The sequence below is a fragment of the Pantherophis guttatus genome, chromosome 3 (genome assembly GCF_059756535.1).
Source record: "Pantherophis guttatus breed Tessera chromosome 3, ASM5975653v1, whole genome shotgun sequence".
Classification (NCBI taxonomy): domain Eukaryota; kingdom Metazoa; phylum Chordata; class Lepidosauria; order Squamata; family Colubridae; genus Pantherophis; species Pantherophis guttatus.
Window position 1 is genome coordinate 59,648,322 of NC_142065.1, and position 20,847 is coordinate 59,669,168.

The 20,847-nt window shown below is 37.1% G+C and overlaps 1 protein-coding gene across 1 annotated transcript; it reads right to left on the bottom strand.

Annotated features, from left to right (window-relative positions):
• Positions 1-9,807: 9,807 nt before the first annotated feature.
• DMBX1 (diencephalon/mesencephalon homeobox 1) lies at positions 9,808-20,306 on the bottom strand. The gene is made up of 4 exons (XM_034415010.3): positions 20,144-20,306; positions 16,968-17,146; positions 12,135-12,489; positions 9,808-10,417 (listed from the first exon to the last, which is right to left on the bottom strand). Exons 1-4 carry the CDS (start codon positions 20,295-20,297, stop codon positions 10,017-10,019), a joined length of 1,089 nt encoding a protein of 362 aa, XP_034270901.2. The 5' UTR covers positions 20,298-20,306; the 3' UTR covers positions 9,808-10,016.
• Positions 20,307-20,847: the final 541 nt, after the last annotated feature.

Consider the following 20,847-nt stretch of genomic DNA (forward strand, 5'->3'; position numbering starts at 1 on the left):
GAGTTACAAACATTGGTGTGAAACGCAGATGTTCTAGTCTCGTTTCAAAGTCTTGTGATGTCTGTACATAACGATGAGATTCTAGGAAGATAATGTGCAGTGATTTGCAAAATATCGGTTTAGAATGATGAGCATCACAGAAGTTATAAGGTGAGATCTTACTATTGGTATCAAGCTAAATTTGGAAATATTTTCCAGTCATAACATAAAAGAAATCTACCAGAGTTGCCATAGCCATCTGAAAGAAAAAAAAGTTATTAATTTATATTATACTTGGTTCCCACCCTATGAAACAAAAGTAGCTTTATATGTGGTAATAGAAAATAAACTGGAGAATATGTCTCATTTAGCATCTGCAGACTGGCAATGGATTATAAAGTCTGCAAGAAATATATGTATATTTAATATAGGCAGGGGTTTTTTGTGGGCATGCAGGTTTTGGCTGTTGAGTTGAAATGCTCTTATTTCTTTTGATTGTTGCTGTTTTTATTTAGATTTCCTCTCACTTTAATTGTCAATTCTAGCATGTAATTTGGGATTAAAAGTGGGCTGCTAATCTAATCATGCAAGCATTCCCTATGTCCCCTAATCTTTTGAAACACCAGATTTACTATTCATATGTGGGAAAAGACAGCAATTGAAACATGGATTCATTCAACATAAATGAGGAACTGACTGCTCCCGCTGATTTAAGAAAAAATACTGCTATACAAAATGAATTTAAGTTGATTACTTTGTGGTTAATGCAGCTAGCAGGAGCTTAATGGACTTGATGCAGATAAAGGTGATGAATGATTATCTCATCTGGCACTCGATAAGAAATGTGTAAGATATTATCCACTAAGCATTTCATAGAAACAGTGCGAAGTTTGACGAAATAAGGAGTTACTCAGATTGCACCAACAGCCTAGTCAAAGAAACATTAGTAAATAGGTACATTTTCCTGACCTTTATGGCACCACAAAGATTATTTAGTTTTAGCCAGGAGAAATTGAATAAAGGAATCTCAGGGAAATGAGAGATGATTTTAATAAACAGATTTAATGCAGTACTCATTTACTGATGCTTATGGCATATTTCCATATATTACTAAGGACATCCAATTACTTGGATTGACTGTTGTGAAACAATCTCATGCAGAGTGTACACTAAATAGCCTTTATTCAGATTTCTCCCCAAAGCTTCCTTGCTACATGCCTGTTACTTTAGCTGGCTGTCTCCTTACCTGCAATGTCTTCTACTCACATTATTTTATGTCATGGCTAAGCTTTCTTCTTTTTAAAAAAATATGCATGCAAGGCTGAAATATGATTGACTAATTTGTGATTCAATGTGCTGGGTGAAGCCAGCATCAGTGCTAACTGATGACGCACTAATCTGGAATAAGTGATTGTGCTTCTATCTTCAGGTGCGTTTTTATTGCTAGAGAGAAGACAACTGAATCTTAGGTAATCTTATGTAAAGCTTAGATCAATCTGTATCAATCAAGCTTAGATTCATGTACTGTATTATTAGGTCTTTTATTTTCCCACAGTAATAACGCTGTGAAGTAGGTTGGACTGAGAGAGAAAGAAATATGAGATTTTGCATACACACCCCACTCCTAGTCTAATTCCGCAGCAATAGCACTTAGACTTATATACCACTTCACAGTGCTTTACAGCCCTCTCTTAGCAATTTACACAGTCAGTGTATTGCCCCCAACAATCTGGGTCCTCATTTTACCAACTGAAGGATGGCAAGCTGAGTCAACCTTGAGCTGGTCAGAATTGAACTCCTGCCAATGAGTGGTGAGTTAGCCTGTAATACTGCATTCTAATCACTGCACCACCATGGCTCATGGTGAGTTTGTGATGGCCATTCTTCTTCCTACCCACACTGACACCAAAGAGCACCAGTTCAATCAGGGCAACACAAAAATCATCAGCCATGCTATCACCCACCATGCTGGTGAGTTGATCGAAGCCTGGTACTCCACAAGCAATTCCATCAACAGACACATTGGCCTACAACCAGCTACAAACCCCTCAGAATCCAGATCAACTGCACAGCCAACCAGAGACAGCACCAACCCTCAACCAACCCATGCAAGCCTCCCCCAACCAGCATTTCACCTCCCAATAACCTTCACCTGATGTAACCTCTCCATCACAAGACCCTCACTTAACACACCCACACCTGACCCATCACGAGGCCTACTGACAACATGAAGCCTTATAAACAGAAGAACACTGACACTGACATCCCCTAAACTCTGCTGAAGATGTTATCTAGCCTGGTAATGAAATGTTTGGAAACCAGCCCACAAGCTCAGAGAATAAACCTTCACCCTCATTCTTCTTCCTTCCTAATGAAGATTACCACTAGCCCATGATGCTTCAGAGAATTAGCTTTCTTGCAGTTACACTATGGCTTGTTAAAGTAGGCATGCAAGCTGCTGAGAGAAAGCATGAAGAAAAGATGTTAACTGTCTATGGAGATTTTCAGTCATCCAGGTCATAGATGTCTCAAAGGTGGTTTTTCAAAAAGCAACTGGACTGTTTTTTCCTTGAGAAAGAAAAAGAAGTTTCACTGCATTTTTTTTTTATTTGAAAAAAGTTCCAAGTTCATACTTGGAAATATTGATCCCCCCCCTCTGTTTAGAGGAAAATATGTGATATTTAAATTTTGTTATATTGATCTTTAATTAGTAACAAAAAAAAGATCAAAACACAAAAATAATAGTGATAGAAATATACATTGTCAAAAAGAAAAAAAACATAAAAAGTTCTATAGCGAATAAAAGTAAAAAATTCAACAGAAAAAAGAAACAATATGATCTGTCATTAACAATAAACAGTTACAATTCTACATTTATTCATTTAACACAAATATTGTTCAACGCATTTATATTTTTGATACATTTATGGCCCTTTTTTAACCTAATGCATTCTGTATAAATGAGTTCATATTTCATTATACTTGTCCATAAAAAGTCTACATCTGTATGCAGTCTACTCATAAGTAGCAAGTATAATCAGGTCTTCAATCCACTGAACGAAAGGGCCATAAATTTACCTTTCCAAGGCTACAATATATGCAATTTAAAATATTTTAATTATTATATCATTATTATTTTCCTAAATTAAAATATGGGAATAGAAAATGTTTCAGGAAAATAAGGTCCATTTTGGATATAACTTTTTTCACACTGTTAACAACTGACAGAAGCAGAGACCATGATTCCAGGTTGAATGTATTGGGAAAAAGATATTAAAAAGTTGTCCATTCTATAGTAGAGGTTCCCAGCTTTTGCTCTTGGTTCTACTGATAATGTTTAGTGAGTTTGCTAATATACGGTGACCAAGTTGATCAAATCTCGTAAAAAATTGATTTTCTCATTTGGAATCTTGCAAATTTTCAGGCAACTTCATGGCAATCTCATGGGTTTAACCCTTTGATTTTGACTAAAAATATTTTATTTTTATTTAATGTAACAGTCTCTGAGATTGTCATAGATACTTTGATTCTTACCATCCTTGAGATGCCAAACTTCAGCTTTTAAAATTTGAATGGAATGACTAGGTTTCCTTTTCCTTTTCCTTTTTTTTAATGATGTGCATTCAGGGTCAGATCCAACAGTCCAAGTAATGCCATTCTTACTCTGATTCTGAACTGGAGAATGTGTTTATTTATTTTTTTAAAATACTTCGAATAAAATCACTCTTCAAAACAATAAAATGTCATCTAGGTATTTCTAACCTTCAATTTGAAAGAAAGCAAGCAATTCAATCATTCTTCCAATATTGATCTTGTCTCGATAAATAACAAAGAAACATATTTTTCCTCATATTTTTTTTTATTATCTGAAGATAACAGGCATTTTACATAAAGTAAGACGGACACACGTTGGTTACATGGCGTCATGCTGCAGCCTGCTTCAAAAGAATACAATTGTATTTATTTTAAACTATCAGAGAATAAATAAATATTATACATATTTGCATTGCCAGATAGTGTATCCTACAACACAAAACTGTTACATTATAGCTTCAATTTTACAGAAAATTATATCAGTTTTTTTCACCCTTTAAATGTTTAGGTCTTTATCTAGATATGGTCCACATGCATGATTTTGATTAGTAGTTCAGTGGTCAAGTTGGTAAGTAGAGGTAGTCCTCAAGTTACAACTATTCATTTAGTGACCATTCGAAGTAAAAACGGCAGTGAAAAAAGTGACATGACCATTTTTCAGACTTACAACCTTTGCAACATCCCCATGGTCACGTGATTAAAATTCAGGTGCTTGGCAACTGGTTCCTATTTATGATGGTTGAAGTGTCCCGGGATCATGTGATCCCTTTTTGCGACCTTCCTGCAAGCAAAATCAACAGGGAAGCCAGATTCACTTAACAATGTGTTACTAACTTAACAACCAAGGCAAGGAAGATTGTAAAATGGAACAATATTCCCTTAACAATTGTCTCACTTAGCAACAGAAATGTTGGGCTCAGTTGTGGTTATAAATTGAGGACTGTCTATAGAGGCAATGTAAATCACCTTTTTATAAACAGCTCCCAACATCTAAATTGATGTATTCTGGTTTTTAAGCCACAGAGGATTTTTAAGCATCAATAGTAACAGATCAGTTTATGAAAGATTTATTCTCAAATGTGACTTCTCTTGAGAGAATTTCCTAGCTCCAGTGATGTAGAGTTTAATACCAATCCTTCAAATTTGTTTTCTCCTTTTTGTCCACTAAAAAAAAATATACATCAGTAACCAAGTGCATTTTCTGTGCATTTGAATTGCTTTAGAAAAAGCACAAGTTTTTGCAAAGTAGTTGGGTGGGCCTAATAAACATATGCATTCATATTTTTTCTCCCAACTTTAAGTTGTTATATATAACTATTTTATAAAATCAATATGGAGTTTGATGAAATTTGTACTTTAGTTTATTCAGTGAATACAAACTCCAGAGGCAGTTCCCACCACAGCAGTATACAAAGTAGCTTCGGGAAGTTTTAACAGATCTTTGACTTTTGGGAGATAGACCTGATTGACCCCAGGATTTTTCAAACTCTGTTTTGCAAAATCTTAGCGTTCCACAAAAACCTGATGAGATTTACACAAGAAACTAAGCAAAAAAATAGGGGTGGGGGGAATCACTTGAACACATAAAAGTTTTTTATCACTAAAGCTTTACTTCCTGTTCAGGAGTTCTGGGTATGCAAATATTTCTTTCAGCAACAGATTACATACTCTGAAAAAGTTTGATAACCCCCAGTTTGACAACTTTGGATCAGAAAGGATCGTAGTCTCTTTTATCGAAGGAGAACATATTTGAAAGACAACATTTTCAGTCATTTCAGTTCACTGTTCATCTATATGTGGGCTTAGTATATGAGGGGATAGGAATCCTGTAGCCTCCAGTTGCTACTCAACTATCACTTCTGTCAGCTACAGGATATTGGGAGTTGTAAGGCAGGAGTCCCCAACATCTGGTCCGTGCACCAGCACCAGTCCGCAGCATGCAAGCAACTGGGCTCCGCAAACAAGAGAAGCCCCATTTGCGGGATGCATGCAACACACAAGACCACGCCCCCTCCAGTCCGTGGAAAAACCTTTCTCCACGGAACCGGTCCCTGGTGCCCAAAAGATTGGGGGCCACTGTCCCACAATGGCTGGTTCCAACAATGAGACAGCAAACATTTTGAGGTCGGAACTGGATAATGTCAGCCTTTACTCACCTCCACCCTTGAACCTCCAGGGGGCTTTTCCTGTTTCCTCTTATGTCATCCAAGTTCTCTTGTCTGTTTCAACTGGAGGGCTTTCTATTCCTTGTAGACAAACCCCAGCAGTTCCTTTGCTACTTTGCAAAGGAAAACAAATGCCTCCAAATTGAAACAATACTTGCCCTGATCAAAGACATTACTTCCAGCAGTGCCAGTCAGATAGCATGGTGGTTAAAAGCTTGGCTTGATAAATAAGAGGTTGCTGGTTTCAAACCCATTAGAAATGTGTTTTAATTACCAATTTCTTTCTTTTAGATAGCTACAATGGTTCTTTTTTATTCTCTCTCTCATTTATCTCCAGGGATTGAAAAAGAATAATGAAACAGTGAAACTCTGCGCTATTATTTTTAAAGCCCTCAGCTAGCAAGACAAAATGACAAAAACATTTTGCTGGGTTATGAAACAGCAACCTTTTTAAACACTGGTAATTACCATAGTGTAAAACAGTTGGCAAGCAAGGAATTTTATTTTGGAAGCTGGGTGTTGAATCTAGTTATATGTGCATTTCGATTATTTATATACATATATAAATTTATATGTATATATAAATTTATATATGTATTTATATTTGTATGTGTGCATATACATATACAAAAACATATTTATTTTATGTATCTATGTACAGGCATGAAAATGCACAGAAAGATGAAGTGATTGGCAAATGCTTTCCTTCAATGAAATGGTAGGAGCGCACAACAACATGGAAATGTCCAATTTAAGGTCACAATAGCCTGCAGTCTAATCTTCCTTGTAAACAATGGCCAAACTCTCTCAGTCCAGATGTGTTTCACCTAGGCTGATTTAGATAGGAACAAAGAACAGGAGCAGCTTAAACAGTAAGTGCAGATATGTTCAAAGCTTAATATCTGGAACATTCCCCAAAGTCTCGTTGTGAAAATGTTCAGGAGTAGGTGTCAAGTAAAAAGGTAATTTAATTGCTTCGGACTGCAAAAGGGAGTTCACCAGGTGTCTGCACATAAAAACTAATATTTCAGGGATAAGGGTTATAGCTTAGTTTTGTTCCCAGCTTCTGGCTTTCAGCCTCTAAGACGTTTGTGTATGTGATATTGAAGGTCAGAGAGAGATTCTTCTACTTAATGAAAAGCTTCCTTCACCTCTGCCCAGGCTAATTATATCTTCATGGAGTGGAAGCCATTGGTTATATAAGAGAATGAACAGCTTGATTTGAATGCAGGTGGTGAGATTCTTACTTTTGTCATCCCCACTTTTTCAGGGGTTCCCACTATCTTTTGCATGCAGCCCTTGCAAAATAAATTACAGTACAATATGTTCCCCTATAATGGGAAATGAATAATCTCCTGAAGCACCTGAAAAGGATACACTACAATTTAAGAACTTTTTTCTCTTACCTATTAGTATGAACATGGTTGTATTTTAACACAATTTGTTTTCAAAACCTGGTTAGACTTTAGATACATAAATGATGTAAAGAGAATTCCAAGGGCTTAAATCTGGATCAAGTATTCAAAGTACTTCCCAGTTCAGTTTCAAGAAAGAGCTTCAAAACGGTGTATGAGAACTGCTCTGAAGAAATTAAGAATATAATTTCAGACTCAAAATCTGTGATTCCATTCATGTATGCTTCACATATGTTTAAAAGGTACAACATATTATTTTATTAACCAGATTGTGACATAGGGAGTTGGTCATATATATATAATCCATTTTTGGGGAGACTGATTTACATTGCAATTCATTAATTTTTCTTTTTACTATTTATTTTTCTCCGCCCAAAATCAAAATTTTACTGCACTGAAACTGAGAAATGCTAAAGTAATTTTGAGAGTGCCGTGTTCTGTGTTAACTGAATATTTTTATTCAATGAAAGCTTTCAGAGCAACAGAATTTTTGCTCAGTTTAATTACAAAGCCTTTGACATAAGAGGATAATTAAATACTTCAGTAATTACAATATGTAAAAACATTGTATATGTCTGTATGCATTATGTTCCCGAATGAAAAAGGGTGTGTGTGTGTGTGTAGAATGTATAACCTTAACTTTTGAAGATACATAAGCAGCGTACAAAAAAAATTATAACAATAATTAAAGTTTTGTACTCAACAAAAGAGGTATGCTTGCAAACTTCAAAATCAAACCTGGATTGAGGAAGTCTAAATTTTACCAGAAGAAGCTTTGCAACCCGTAGGGGAAAGAAATCATAGGAAAGAGTTTCATTTATAGAAAATAAAAGTTCTAAAATAAGTTTGCTAATTTCTTAAGTGCCTACAGACTTTAGGCAATAATATTTTAAAATGACAATCTTTCATTGTAAGATTTCTCTTCTATTTAGCCATTGGCATTACAAACCAAACTGGAAAAAAAATCTGGAAGATGTTTTTTCCATGTCTTTGCACTATGTCTTCTAACAAGAAATTAATTTATATGAAAGATTAATTTCATTGTAGCATCTTTCTTATAACTTTTTAATATTACTTTGATTTTCCCCACTTCTTAAACTCCCAGTGTCCTATGTTCATTTTTGTACTATTGAATCTCTGCCTCCCTCAACCTGGTTGCATTCCAAGTATATTGAGTTACAGTAACTTTTATAATTCATAGCCAGAAAGACTTGAACTGAAATCTAACAAATCTGGAGAGAACTACTTAGAAATATTCTTTTAAGCAGAACGAAGCCATGGCCTTGCTTGTAAATATCAGGTAGATATTTTAAAACATAAAAGTGAATGTTAACCATTGTTTTCCAAATTGAAAGTAATAAATGTTCTTCTGTTCGATATTTTTGACGTTAGTCAAAATCTACACCTACTATCCTGACCTAGGTCTACAGAATTATTGTCTTACAAAAAGTACTTTGGTTGACCTAGTCTAAAGAAAATCATTGTTTGGATTTGAATTGCCCCCAAATCATTTAGAGTCATCAAAGTCAGGAGGGCTTAGGCCAGTTACAATTTATGTAAATTGTGAGGCTCGGTATGAAAAAGCATCATATATATAGAGCAGACGTTAATGTTTTCTTAAGAGCATTTCTGATGTTGATGTACCACTCCATAATTGGACACAAAGCACTATAATATTGCAGGCAATCTTGGGTGTGAGGACACATTTGGAATATCATAGTATGAATTAGTGCACAGATGTAATGACTAGCTCCATCATTAACCAGACTGAGACAGTATAAAATGTCAGCAGATAGTTGGTGATGAAATTTATTACTATTATTACAGGGAGGATGAAAGGGGCCTTTGGGAGCAAATTTACTAGACACAATACAGGGCACTTTGCCTGGGTGGCAGGAGAAAGGTGCCATGCACTGCCCAGTGGAAGGGTGCCAACATCTCTTGCCGTGACTTTGCATGCAACTAATATAGAAAAGACCTGGCAGATAAAGCACACCATTGCGTAACTGTTTTTCAGTTTCAAAGTTGCACAAACATACAAATAGAAAATGATGTATTTTAGCATAAGAGAGAAAAAGGTGGGTAATGGTCTTTGGAATTTATACAGAAAAATTAGTAGGGCTTTCAGCCATTTTATCTGAGGAAGTGCTTCAACGAAAAATCTGAACCTGTCCGACTGGAAGTGCTTAACCAGGAATCAATTCTTAATTATATCCTGGTGTTCATAACATACAGCGAAAAGTGGCACTGGAGTTTCAGAACTATTTTTGTTCCACTGTATTAGGAATACTGATTGTGTAAAACCAGCTGATAAAGAATTTGCTCTTTTTCCTCTGTTTTGTTGTTGTTGTAATGACAACATTGATTCCATCTACTGAATAAGTATAAAAGGCAAAAGAAAATGGAAGGAGGGGTGTTCCACAATTCTGCTTAAGGCAACACTGATATTAACACACAAGTGAAAGAACATGAAGACTATATACAGTTTGAAGTGGGACTTCCTCTTCCCAGTTCTGCTCCCACCCCAAATAAAAGCAAAGCTCTCAACACATAGAATAACAACAACGTTCCCAAATAGTTCATATTTGACTCACAGTTCTGAAGACAATTTCACATTTTAAAACACCTTTCTGTAGGCTATTTTTTTTTTCAAATTGGCCAGTGCAAAGAGGCAGAGGTAATGCCAGATGTGGTCTCCACACGACTTCTGTCAACCTTTCCCCACAAATGGGAGCACATTAATGGGGACACAATGGAAAGTAGTAGGCTCTACATCAGAAATCCTTCTCTCCAGTGGCAGAGACTTGGGTGTTTCCTTGAAGCCATCTGTTTATCGGACTTTTGCTGGAGTTTGGCTAGACCCTCAGTTTGGTAAAGTATCCAGTCCCAGGGAGGCAGCGTGTTGCTTTGCTCGCAGCCGGAGATTCTCAATACTGGTTGTTTTACTGTTCAGGCTGGGAAGAGAGGAAGAGGCCTGGAGAATTGGAGAGGACCACACTTGCTGGGCATGAGAGAGGGACTGGTAATAAGACTGGCAATGCAGTGAGCTTAGAGGTGCCATGTTGACATTCATACCCAAATAGGGCATGGAAGAAGGGTTTCCCATTTCAAAGGACGAATAGTGGACCAAGTTATTGGTAGCTGCCATGTGTTGGCGGAACTGCTCTTGAAGGCGGAAGAGGCTGAGAGGAGAAGACGAATAGGAATGCGCCTGAGACATGCCGCTGCTGGAGGATGCAGTGGGAGCAGTGCCGACAGGGGATTCTGCATTGTTAAACACAACAAAATCAAGTCAATGAAGACCTAAGATCCAACCTGGAATGAATAAATTTCATTGGGATTTTTAAAAGATGTCTCAAGCTCTGGGCATTGGAGTCAGGGAGAAAGAATTATGGCTGTAACACCATGCTTGAAAACATGATTTGTGGAAACCATGGGAAGGCCTTTTTGTTGCTTTTCCATAACCGCCAGCAGCCCTAGACAGAACTCACAATTCCAAGAGATGTAGGAGGATGCACTTAGAAACCTCTGAAAATCTACATCTCCCTTTTTCATGTAAAAGATCTTGGGTCCTCGAATTTCAGATGCCATTGGACACATTCTTGTCTAAAACCCTGCAAACTATTCTTAGTAATTCTGATCCAGATAAAATATGATATCTTAAGGAACAGTGATCTGCTCTTCCTTTTATACAAATGCAAAAAAACACTTGTTTGATTTATATACCATGAATTTCATTCAGAGGTAGGGATTTACAACAAAAATTAAAACATTCATATATTTCTAAGCATAGAGACAAGCTTGGAGACCTGGGTTAGAAGATGTTAGAAGATTCCTTTAGCAGTCGTAAAGTGGAAGTTCGAAAGAGGAGAAAATAATATTGTCTGATCTAAGTCTAAGGCCAAAATTTATATAGCAGCCATTTATAACACTTCTCTTTCCTTGATTGCTGTCATGCTCAGTGTTATTACATCACTCCTTTGCCAGATTGTTATGTGACAACAAAGTGATGGTAATACCAACTTTCCATACAGGCAACCTCATTATTTGGCGCCAAGCATTTAGTCTTTAAATATTTGCCATATAGCTTCATATGTGCTTGGATTGAACTCATCCAAGAATGAATTATCACTTGTGTGAAATGTTACTGTTGCATTCATTAAAGCAAAAGCTGAATGTGAACCTGCATTGTAGTCTGGAAAAAACGCATCACACTAAGATAGATGCAGGGCTTCTGCTTGTAGGAAATAGCTGAGAATGCTATACATATCCCATCAGCCTGTCATATTTGGAAAAATTGCTCTAAACCTGCACCAAGATGGATGAAGGCCTTCCATGATTTTTTACAATATAAAGCTGTAACTTTGTAATTCCAAGACCTGGGTTAATAGTAGTCTTCTTTGGCAATACCTTCACACTTAACAGTTTGTTACCAGATTAAATTGGTGCTTGTTCAGTTTGATGTTTAGGTAAAAGTTGTCAACTTCAGAGTCATGACAATGCTTTGAGACTATTGAGGATTTGTGAAACAACCTCCTATCTAGCTCAGGTTCCAGAATGAAGCCACATTGCTTCATTCACATTGTTCTGCCTGACTCAGTGAATGAAACAAGGAATGTGAGTTAACTGAATAACTCAAGAGAAAAAGAAGCTAACTATAAAAAATGTTTAGGCCACTTTTCTTCAGAGACAAAAATTCCCTTTTGAAATAATCAGTCTGTAAGTGACTGAAATGGTTCGGTTGTATGATTATTTTAAGGGGTTTTTAATGTTCCCAGTATTTTCTGGCCATGTCCTTGTTGCGTTTCCCTTCTCTACCCTCAACATCTTTAAAAAAAAAAAAATCTTTTACATTGTTAAGAGATCTGGAAACCTGAGTTTGCATGCTTTAATCTAACATGATTAGATTTTGAGATACAATGTCAAATGTCATGATTTTGAGATAAAAAGTGTTAGCAAAGGAAACTGGTTTTTTTCTCACCTGCTTTTGGACTTGCCCTCTTACTGTTCAGCACCTTGTTTTCCCCTCCAGGGCTTTTCTCTTCATTGTTCTCCTCCAGGGAGATCTTGAATTCTTCCTCTTTGTCTGTCTGGTCCTCGGTGGCTGACTCGCTGGCTGAATGCTCTGAGAGAGTCAGGTTGAGCTCTGCATTTACCTCCCTTGGCAAGTTCAGAGACTTGTCTGCATCAGGAGTTGGAGTTGGTGTTTCTAACACGGGGGTGTCTGCTTTGCCTTCACTGTGATTGGCCTCTGAGTCTTTCTGTTTCTGTAGCTGTTCTTTCTGCAGGCTGCGCTGCTTCTTTCGAAATTTAGCTCTTCTATTTTTAAACCAAACCTTTGTTTCCCACCAAAAATAAGGAGACGAAGAAAAGGGGAAAGGGGAAGAATAAAAGATAAAATTTTGGATTGAATATTTAATTTTCCTCATCATGCCCACTCCAGAAATCTTAGAAAACTACATGTACAAATTCAAACAAATTCAATCTTTAATCAGCATGCTCTCCTGTTTATAAATGGCTAGCAGCAAACTCCTAGTTGTTTTGTTTGAAAATATGACCTGCAATAAATCTGGGTCTGATAAAAGGTTTAAAATTAAAGCAGATAGATGATGTTGATGTAGTATATATATTTAAATCCTATGCATACTTAAACCCCATTAAGTGTATTTGAATTTATTGTTGGGACAATATGCATAAATTAACGCTGAGCTTCTGGTGAGGATCATGAGGAAAGAGCAGGAATGGCAATACAATGTTGATCAGCAGTCAGATCAGCAGAGATCAGCAGGCACAAATTTTCTGGATAAATGAGAGATCATGCGATCACCCATTTGCATTCTGGATAGCTGCTTCTCATTACTGCAGGAGCTAAGGAGTCACAATCAGCATGTAATTAATTTATAGCTAAAGAGATATTTTCTAAGTGATGGGGTAAGATTCCATTTGGTGAGTTATAATTTTTGGGGGTGGGATTACAAAGGAAGTAAGGAAGAGCTTTAATGACTTATTTTTTATTTTTTATTTATTTTATTTTATTTTTTGCAAAAAGCTTGGCAAGGAGCTGATATAAGAAAGTTTAAAATGGATGAAGAGGACAGTTATTTTGAAAGATTTTTTTTTTTGTGAAAATGTTTTTAAATAAATTGGAAATATATTAGACACATGTACCAGAACTTTGTGGAAATGTTTTCTGTTTACTATTAATAAGTGCAGATAATTGGTGGATTTTGCAAACCAAAAGAAAAAAGTAATGAGTCAGACTATAATGCTGACTGCATCTATGAAGATGAGGATTGTGAGGTTGCTTATGGAGTGGCATTAAAGATAAATGTATTAAAGGCACAGAAAGAAAGAAAAAAGTAGGGAAAGTTTGTCTCCGTCCCCCTTCTTTGAGACATTTTCCTTTTGGCATTAAAAGCAAGACAACAAGAAAAGCAGAGAGAATGCAAGGGAGGAGAGGATAATTTGAGCAACCTGCAGAGGAAGGAATTAAACCATATCTGCTTCAGGAAATGTTTGATGAATTGGTCAATATATCAGCAGAATCACTTGATACTAAAGTAACTAAATCATTTGTTACCAAATTGATAGTTTTTGGGAAAAAAGTAGGTGAAAGATTTGTAGAGATGGAAGAGGATATGAAAGATGAAGTTAAAAAGATGGAAAGTTTTTAAAACAAGTGTCCATGTAGTAAAACAGGTCAATGACTAAATCAAAAATGTTAGAGCATAAGACAGAAGTTATAGCTATAGAATTGGAAAGAGAACTAGATAATCTATCTCTATTGGAATTGAGAGAGAAGAAATTTTGTTTAAGACTTAGAGCAATCCAGGAGGAATAAAGATATTAGAGAAAAGTTGATTAAAGCCCTGGCAAACTTTTTGGATTAGGAAGAAGAGGACACTGAAGCAGAAATTGCTAAAGTATGTAGACTAAATTCCAGTTGTGCATGAACAAGAAATGTGCTAAGACATGTTTGGTGAAATTTATCAGGAAGAAGGCAAGGAATCAGGTTTTGAAGCAACATTTTAATACAAGATTGATGATTGATAAATCAAATATAGTTTTTACAGAAATTTCTATTAGAATTTTGCATAAGAGGTTTTTTTTTACTGAAAGATTAAAGCAGGAAAAAAATCCCATTCTGATGGGACAGATTACAAGGTTTGATTTTTATTTTTAAATAGCAGAAGTTTGGACTAAATTATGTTAAGAAAATGAGGGAATTTTTAGCTAAAATCCAAGAAAAATAGGAGATCTAAATGGAGGTATCAGAGAAGACTACACAAAAATTCCAATAGTGCAACAAGAAATTGAAAGATGATCCTGAAGTAGGTGCTACAAGCATAGATTTTTCTAAACTTTTGGCTTTGTGATGGAATAAAAATGCTTAATGTGGAATATAAATGGAGCAATGCTACTTAAAAGAGGGGGAAATGATTATTTAAAACAATTAAAACAAGATATAATTCAAAGTCTTAGCCCCCTGCAAATTAACTTCTATCCCAATTAACCACCTAATGCAGATCAGTCAATACAAGATCTTGTTTTAGATGGAGATTTATGTATCTCCATAAATCCAACTGCATCTCAATTTTTTCTCTTTTTTTCTTTTTCGTTGCTCCAGAAGTAAGACCCACATTTTTATGATTTTATAATAAAGGGGGCTAACATTTTTGGTTGTGATATACAGATGGAACAATGGGAAAATATGTGGCTGAAAGGATTGAAATTTACATTATGTATAATCTTAAGGAAACCTTTATAAAATGATATAACATTGGTATTTGCCACCTGAGAAATTGTATAAAGACATTTCAAATTTATGATGGAAATGCGAACAACAAGAAGGGACTTTATATCATCTTTGGTAGATGTGTGAAAAAGCTAGGAAATTCTGGATCCAAATACATACATTGCTTCGGAGGATCTTAAAGATTAATATACAATAGAAGCCAGAGTGGTTCTTTTTGAAAGGGGTAAACTGGATGAAGAGCTGGAAAAAAGTCTTGGATCTTTGTTTTTGTATATAACTACAGCAAGATTATTGTATGCATAACTACTTTACTTTTTGATCAAAGAAAAGACAATATCTACATTTATAAGTGACTGAGAATGTCTTGTAATTTTTTTGCATGGAACAGAAAGAATGAAATTATGATTCATGTTTTTGATTATTAAACAGAATAAATTTTAGAAAGAAGGGAGATATTTTGTAACTATAGTGTAAGAGGTAATATAATTGTACTTATAGTTGTTGTAAAGACAATTGGGAGCTACTTCTTTGTATCTTTTTTCTTCCTTTTCTATTTTTCTTTTCCTTTCTTACACTTCTTTCTTCTTTCTTTTTACTTTATATTATGTTGCATTAATTCTTATAGTTTTAAAAAAACTTTAATAAAATTATATAAAAATATGTGCATAGGATATTGCTATGAGTTTGAGATCACATCTTGGGTTGCCATCATGAAAACAATTATTTTGGATCCCGTGTCATTGGCAGCTATTAGAAGTGTATGTATAAAGTACAAGCAGGAATAATATCTAAACACACATAATGAGGAACAGCTACAAATTAACATGTCTTAGCTTGCATCTGCAGGCTTAATTTTACATGTTAAATATATATCAAGTGATCCTCATTTTTCTTTATACTAGTATATGTACCCTAATGGAAACCACTATACACAGAAGGTGTGGTAGTTATGAAATCTACCATCTCACATGAAAAAGAGAAGGGAGAAGAGGAAAAAGCTTCATTGGCATCATTGGGTTTTTTTCCTTTCTTAATTCATCCATGGTATTTCAATTTTCTGAAACAACTTTAAGCCTGCTCCTCTGCCCAGGCATTGATCTCAATCAGAATATGAGCTCCAAGCTTTAACTGTACCATAAAGAACATTTAGGCAGTTGCTATGTATAAAATACATCAAGTGTATTGTGCAATTTAACCCTGTGTTTATAGCACAGAAGCAGAAATAAGTGAATGTCATACTGGAAGGACCAAAAAAGGAAATATGGCCAGGAAGCTTGATTTATTTGTCTGGGTGTTTCATAATCATATTATGCTCTGAAGCAGCATGTCATGGTCCCATCAGAGCTCAGGCCCGAAGAGGAGGAGGAGATGGATCTGGGGCTGATGGAGGGGATGGGCTTAATCCCTATGCCCATGAGAAATGACCTAGGGAGGAGGAGGCAGTCCCAGGCCCCTTGGGCATTGGAAGAGTAGTCAGGGAGGAAGAGAGGGCGCAGGCTGACCGAGAAAGGAAGGCTTGATCTTTTGCCTTGACATTGGTGGACTTCCACTGCCAGGAAGTTGCACAAAGCATGTGCAGGCGCATGAGTTCGAGCCTTGCTCTGGGACTGTAGGTGTGCCCTGTGGGCAGAGACTTTGGGGAACGGACCAGTAATTGTTGGATTGTGGGGAATTGGGGGGATGGTGGTTGAATAAGGGCTGACCAGCTTTCGCCTAGCAAGTGTTTCTTGCGCACCAACCCTGGATCTTAACACAGCGGTTATGCACAATTAGGAGAAAGATATTTATGTATTACATGATCTGTTTTCAGAGTTCAAAGATCTAACATTTGGACTAAGCCTATGGAAACAACAGTGCTCACATACAGTCATCATCTAAGAGAAACAAACCCTCTTCCATCTTGGCTAACAGGCATTTTTGCTGCTAAAAAACTATTTGATTCTTTAGATACACTTAGCTGTGCTTGAGACACTGTTATCATGATAAAACACGTATTCACAGATCATTTAGCATTTAGCTCAATTGTATACCCACAAGGAATGCTAATTGATTGGGTACCTGTACTCTAGCCTCTGGTAGATTAGTGCACATTGCCAATCTCTCCCGCATCACCACGTCTGGATAGTGAGTCTTCTGGAAAGTTTTCTCCAAGGCTTCCAGTTGTTGGGCTGTGAAAGCTGTGCGGCTTCTCCTCTGTTTGCGGTGCTGAGAGCCATAACGGGCCTCCAAGATGATGTCTTGAAACGTACAGCCGTTGGAAGATAAGAAATAGGGCCAATTTAATTAGTGTAATTTGTGTGTTAAAAATAATAACAATAATATGGCAGCCAACAAAAACTAAATAATTGGGAAAAACTTCTGCTTCAAAGCTACCATCACCTCTAGGTAGACATAACTTGCCTGATTTGACCAAAGAAAGCAAAATCCAAAAATGCAAGGCTGAATTAGTGAGCATTATTATATTATTTGAAGTACAAGTAATTTTCAAATATTTGCTCTTGTATGTAAGCCAATCTTTCCTAATTAGGTCCCACTGGAAGTAATACAATTTCAGCGTTCATAATCCCAGCTAGCAAAGTCAACAAATCTGGACAGCACAGGGTTTGGATAAACATTATGGACGAAAATAAGGAATGGCAAACATTATGAAGCTCTGCCTCTTTGCTGTTCTATTAACCCCTACTATTGCCTGCAGAGCTCAGCTTTTCTGTATCCATGGAATTATTCCCCTGAGTTCAGACCCTCGTAAATCCTGATTAAAAAGAAGGTTCTTTGGGAAGATCCATTTTCTAAAATCCGAAAAAAGAGCTTCCACTATAGAAGAGACAAGGGCATCTCAAGAGGAATCTAAAGAAGTCCAAATGAGAGAAAATAAACTCATTTGGTGGCAACCGTGAATGAGGTCTTCTCTCACTTTCTCATAGGAGAGCCTTCTCTGTGGGGGCACCCGCCATCTGGAACGAGCTCCCCCCGGAGATACGGAGGATCCCGGATCTGCGCGCTTTCCGACGTGCCATTAAAATATTTCTATTCCAGCAGGCTGGCCTGGCCTAACCTCTCTTTTAAATTGTTTTTAAACATTTTTAAATTTTTAAATTTTAAATTTGTCTTATGAATTTGGGGTGTTTTAAATTCGTTTTCCGGGCCAATTATTTAATTGTATTTTAATGGTTTTTTAACATTTGTACTATACGTATTTTATTTGGCTGTTCACTGCCCTGAGTCCTTCAGGAGTAGGGCGGTATACAAATTCAATAAATAAATAAAAATAAATAAATAGAAATTTGCACAATCAAATTTGTACAGGAAAGATGCTTCTTAAAACAGTACATATTTTGGAAAGTGACATACACAAATATAAGGCAAATGTTTCCCTTGCACATATGTGCTAGTCATTCCCGACTCTAGGGGGCGGTGTTCATCTCCGTTTCAAAGCCGAAGAGCCAGCGCTGTCCGAAGACGTCTCCGTGGTCATGTGGCCGGCATGACTAAATGCCAAAGGTACATGGAACACTGTTACCTTCCCACCAAAGGTGGTCCCTATTTTTCTACTAGCATTTTTTATGTGCTTTCAAACTGCTAGGTTGGCAGAAGCTAGGACAAGTAATGGGAGATCACCCCATTACGCGGCACTAGGGATTCAAACCGCAGAACTGATGACCTTTTGATCAACAATTTCAGTATCTTAGCCACTGAGCCACCACATCCCAAATATACAAATACATTAAAGAAATATTTTCAGAAAAGGTGTATGTAATAATGTGCGCCTTGGAGTGGGTTGTTCCAATATTATTGTTCTTATTCTTTTTATTCCAAAATGCTTTAAGGATGACTGTAAATTGCTTTTCTAATGAGAAGTGGTTTAGAAATACTTTTAACAATTATTTAACAATTAATATTCAGTTAACTGAATATTAGGTGAAATTGATGCTACCAAATATGGATGTTTTAAGCTTGCATTTCTTCTATAAGTACGAGTAGTCCTCGACTTACAACAGTTCATTTAGTGACTGTTCAAGTTACAACAGCACTGAAAAAAGTGGCACGAATATTTTTCACAGTTTATTGTGGCCCGTACGCGGCCTGTGTGGCTGGTGGCTGATTCGGACAGCGAGGAGGCTGGTGTGGTGCTGCGCCAGCAACCTGTGCAGCTGGCACTCAAGTCGGACAATGAGGCTGGAGAAGATGTGGTGCCAGAGGTGGGGATTCAGCCAGGGCCTTCAGAACCTCCAGAAGCTCCCTTAAGTGAAGAGGATGAAGAGGAGGAGCCTCTTCTTGATGCACGGGTGCGCAGAGCTGCCAAAAGGCAGGAGTGGCTCCTCAGGAGGAGGTCTCCTCAAGAGTAAGGCTTGGGGCTAATTGGCCACTCCCTTAGCCTATTTAAGGAAGGACAATGACTGAAGCAATTTGCAGGGAACAACTTCATTCACTCTCCTTCATGCCTTGACCTTAGTTCTCTACAAATTGCTTCGGGGCTTTCTGCCAACCATAGCAAGATTAAGATTATTTATTCTTTGGATTCTTGTAGGCTATTAAGAAAGTTAATTAACAGCCTTTGTTTGAAAAAAAAACCTGTTTAATTTAGTAAACTAAGGTTTGTACAGACTTTGTGTGTGCTGCGTTCTTTGGGGTCCGTAGCAGAACACAGTTATGACTTTTGCAGCATCCCCATGAACATGTGAACAAAATTCAGATGCTTGGCAACTGGTTCATATTTATGACCGTTGCTATGTCCCAAGGTCACGTGATCCCCTTTTCCGACCTTCTGACAAGCAAAGTCAATGGGGAAGCCAGATCCACTTAACAACCGGGTTACTAACTTATCAACCGCAGTGATTCATTTAACAACTGAGGCAGGAAAGGTCTTAAAATGGGGCGAAACTCACTTAACAAATGTCCCACTTAACAGCAGAAATCTTGGCCTCAATTGTGGTCATAAGTCGAGGTATGTAAGTACTGTCTGTACTGCCAAATAAATGAATAGAAGGGGAAGATATACTAAAAACTAACAATATCACCACCGTGATAAGTGCTGAGAATTGCAAGGAAGAGAAATGACATATTTTCTTCCTCTTCTTTTTGAATCCATAAACAACTGGGCAGATAGGATATTTCTAGTTATTTCAACCCTGACTTTCTTAAAGTGCCAGTCCCCTCGGTAACTCAGGAGGGGGAGACTATTGCTGTTCCCATATTCCCCTCCCATCTGGCACAAAACCCATCCTTGTTCTTACCAGCCAGTCTTTCTGCCAGCGTGAGGGCATGCACAGAGGGTCTGTAATCAGGTGCATGCTGGGCTTGCTGGGCTGCTTGTTGGTGCAGATTATACATTGCGCTCAAGGAATTCATGGCGTGGAGAGAATAGCCATTCACTCCATAGTGCTGCATGGTGACATAGGACCTGAAACAACAGAGAAATGAAACTGGTTGGAAGGTTGTTATTGTTGAGGCAAAGTATGAATGCAAAAGAAAAACGAGAATGCTGAAAGAAATAGAGTCGAATCTCATATTGGACTCAGGGTCCCTTTTTCTGCTTGGAGTTCAAAGGATACGTGTTTCATCTTTAATGCCCTGTCCATCTATGGATCAGGCAATCATAACAGCAACATCTTACTTCCAAGAGCAAGATGTGGTCAATGTAATATAGAGGAACACAATTATCCCTTGCGCTGCAATACTGAGGTAAACTGTTTAGAATGATGGATTGGGAGTGGGGAGATCATTTCTAAACCATATTCTGTTGCTGGAGGATACAGGTTCTGTTTCAGCCTAACCTACCTTGTAGGGTTATTTTAAAGATTAAATAGATAACCCAGATCCCTGAACAATTTCCTGAGTTCTACAGAGAAAGGAGGAGATATGACAGGCATGTAAGAAGCCAAAGAAGGAGATCAATATCACCGTGTTGCCGTTAGGAATATTCATCTTCAGGGTTTCT